General features: G+C 37.1%; 1 protein-coding gene across 2 annotated transcripts; it reads left to right on the top strand.

Moving 5' to 3' along the window:
- The first annotated feature begins 654 nt into the window (after positions 1 to 654).
- On the top strand, positions 655 to 2,076 carry LOC149921133 (death-associated inhibitor of apoptosis 2-like). Of its 2 annotated transcripts, none has more exons than XM_090163495.1 (2): positions 655 to 833; positions 1,034 to 2,076. In XM_090163495.1, the coding sequence occupies exon 2, from the start codon at positions 1,041 to 1,043 to the stop codon at positions 1,401 to 1,403; it is 363 nt and encodes a 120-aa protein (XP_090019621.1). In that variant the 5' UTR covers positions 655 to 833; positions 1,034 to 1,040; the 3' UTR covers positions 1,404 to 2,076. The 2 variants fall into 2 exon arrangements, with proteins under 2 accessions (XP_090019621.1, XP_090019622.1); XM_090163496.1 differs by having other exon boundaries at positions 1,039 to 2,076.
- Positions 2,077 to 3,306: the final 1,230 nt, after the last annotated feature.

Consider the following 3,306-nt stretch of genomic DNA (forward strand, 5'->3'; position numbering starts at 1 on the left):
TTATTGTATTAGACAGTATTTGAACTTTAAGGCATATTATACTTAGTATATTAAATTTAGGCTTACCAGGTAGGAATCTGAATTAGAGTTAAAAATGAATTTTAGTATTTTGCTTTTTTTTTTAGGCCAAGATTAGCGTAGAAAGTTATTTACTATTTTGTTTTTGTTGTAGAGTATACATTTTAGACAATTAAGTTATTGAAAAAGCGTTTAAAATGAGAATGGTATTTTGAAAACGTTTCTACCGTAAAATTGTAACTTTTTTCACTGTAGTTCGCAAAATGGTATTAATAGTATACTAATTTAATGTAAATTTCTATTAATTGTATTGTTTTCTAGGATATGATTCCATCAAAAGCTCCCGAGAGGAATCTACAATGGTTTTTTTTTTCAAGTGGGTAAAATTATGTGACGTCAATGAGTATCATTAGTTGCAGATTTGATCACGTGATAATTATTAGTTCGGAAATATCTCGTTCAATAGGATCTCATCTGGGTGACGTCAAAACATTTTCTAGTGAGAGCTCGATTTTGATATCGTCAACGTGGTATTTCCAAAACTCTCCTTTGAGTAGCAAAGGGTTTTTTCCAAATACTCAAGTGGGTTAATATGTGCCGTCAATCATTAGAGGCAGTTTAAACTGTCAGAGAGAGAGACAGCCAATAGAATTTGAGGGTTATTTGAAGTTTAGATCACGTGATGAATTATTCTCAACAAGATAGGAATAAATTAATCTTCCATGCGTCATTTCTCTACGGTGCATTGACGAGTAAAGACCTGCTGACGGATCGCTGTCTTTTCTACAGCTCGACAAAGGATTTCTACCCATAAAGTAAGTAACTATTTTTTTCTTTGTAATAGACTATATTTTTAGACATATTTAAAACAATTTGCATATTGAAAAAAGCGTTTATATTGAGAATTTTAGCGTAGAAATTTAACCATATTGATAAAATTAGGTTTAGTAGACTTATGGGTAAATGTAGGCTTAGAGAATGTATCATTTGAAACTATAGAACGTATTTGGTCTAGATCAGCTATGGATATTGAAGTGTATCGACTTGAAACGTTTCGTCACTGGAAAAATCCGCACGTCACTAAGGAGCAACTAGCGAAGGCTGGATTCTACTATATTCAGCGGGGCGATGAAGTACGATGTTACAAGTGCCATGGCGTATTAGAAGGATGGGAATCAGGAGACGTACCAGAACTTGAACATGCTAGATTCTTTCCAAACTGTCCGGCTAGGGATAATTCACCATCGGAAAAAAAGTACCTTTCGCTAGAATGGGACATTCCCCCGACGCCAAAAGCAACTACGGTCTCTGACAAAAGCTTCTCACCTGTACCAGAAGAAGACGTTTGTGACTGTCCCTCGGATGTCAGACGATACTGTTGCTAAACACTACAAATACGTGAGTTAGAACTTTTAATTAAATTAAGTTGCAGGAGATCGTTTCACCCCATTTAAATGCCTGTAAACTTAACTACTTTAATTTGTTTTAATTGTGTAATGTACAAGATAACCATCTAATGGAATATCTGATAGTACCTACTAACATGTAAAACAAAGTTCTAAAATAAAAAATTAAATGTAAATAACTTGTTTTTATTGCCTAGAGATTAGAAATTAAGGGGTTCGAAAGCGATAAGCAAACGGGTAAAAATCTAATCTCCAGATATCTGCGCGAGGAAAACTAATTTTGGAGAATGGGGATGGGGGAAAGCAGGGATGTACCCAAAAATGGACCAAATGTACCCCAAAAACGACCAAAGTCACCATTTTCGGCCCTATGTACCCCATTTCGGACCAAATGTACCCCAAACTGGACCTTTTAGCTTTATTGTAATGTTAAACTCCCATAGAGATTCCCCTAAAAAGAATAATAAACTGGCGGTCCAATTTTGGGTACATTAATTATTTCGGAGAGATAAAACTAATTCTGGCAAACTGCTGCGATTTATAGCGAATGGGGAAAAAGCCAATTTCTAGCGATTGGGATCGATAGTATGAGAGATAACAATTATGGTTGTTTTTATTGCCTAGAGATGGGGGAAAGCAACTGGTGATTAGAAGGGGTGAAAGCAATGGGGGAAAGGAGCTGGTGAACGAGAGATAAAGTATCCAGTGAATGGGGGTTGGGGGGAAAGCAACCCGTGAACGGGAGAATCTGGTGAATAGAAATTCTGGTGATTAGAAATTCTGGTGATTAGAAATTCTGGTGATTGAGAGAGAGGCGCGGGTGGGGGAGGAACGGGATAGGCGCGGGTGAACGGCGGGAGCCAAGCTACAGCTTTGTGTCTATTTGGTGATTGAGAATGAAATTCTCAATCACCAGATAGACACCCCCCTCTCTGTCATCTAAGCCACCACGACTTCTTAAGTGAAGAAGTTTTCTAAACCATCTTGATGGTTAGCAGTACTAAAATTTCACTTCTCGACCCCTCTCAGGTACTTTACATAGTTTGAACTTCTCCCTTGGAGGATTTCTGGCTACGCTATAGTGAGTTAGTATATATTTTATGCCGAAGTGATCCCTAAGTTAAAAATATAGACCTATCATTGACTCGGAAGTAACTATGACACCTTTTTGGAATTGTTGAATACTTTCTTTTGCCAATTTCAGTCGTGGACTTCATGAAACCAATCATATCTTTCAAAATTCTAGCTTGTTCTTTCTTTTACAGCAGTCGCAACCGAGGGGCAGTTCACTCCAATGATTATTAGGACACCCCTCGTATGATTAAATCATGATTAGATTAGATTAAAATAAAATTTGTAGCTTTGGCTGTACAAAGATTAAAAATGATTAAATCATGACTAGCTTTTTAATCATGATTATTAGGGCACCATGTAACAAAGTGATCTGCCCCTCGGTCGCAACGCTGTGCGACAATAATTCGGCTGCAAGTCGAACGATTTGATTTGTGGCAATCCAAATAGAGTGGTGTAATCTTGGGAAGTGTCCAACAACTGGTTTCTTATCTATAACACACTCATCGTGCATAAAAACGGAATCGATAAACAAATTGCGTATTAGTTTCAAAAGATGGGGAGTGTCGGAAAAGAAAAATATTTTCAAATCAGTGTTTGATGGATTTTCAGTAAATTTTTATATTTATTGAAATTCCTAATGATCTCCACAAACCCTGATTGCTAGCGCCCATCTCACTAACACAAGCTACGACCGTAAAACCAGCCTGGCGATTTCATTTAAGCAAGCTTATCACAGCTTGGGGAGTGTTAGGCAAGCATGTTCAGATACAAATGTTTTGGGCACGTTCATCACAAATAGGGGTTTTTT

This window comes from Leiobunum rupestre, chromosome 11, assembly GCF_980474605.1.
Source record: "Leiobunum rupestre chromosome 11, qqLeiRupe1.1.hap1, whole genome shotgun sequence".
Taxonomy (NCBI): Eukaryota; Metazoa; Arthropoda; class Arachnida; order Opiliones; family Sclerosomatidae; genus Leiobunum; species Leiobunum rupestre.

Bases quoted from the DNA above. Each gene is read 5' to 3' on its own strand.
- LOC149921133 (XM_090163495.1), top strand. From the start codon at position 1,041: ATGGATATTGAAGTGTATCGACTTGAAACGTTTCGTCACTGGAAAAAT.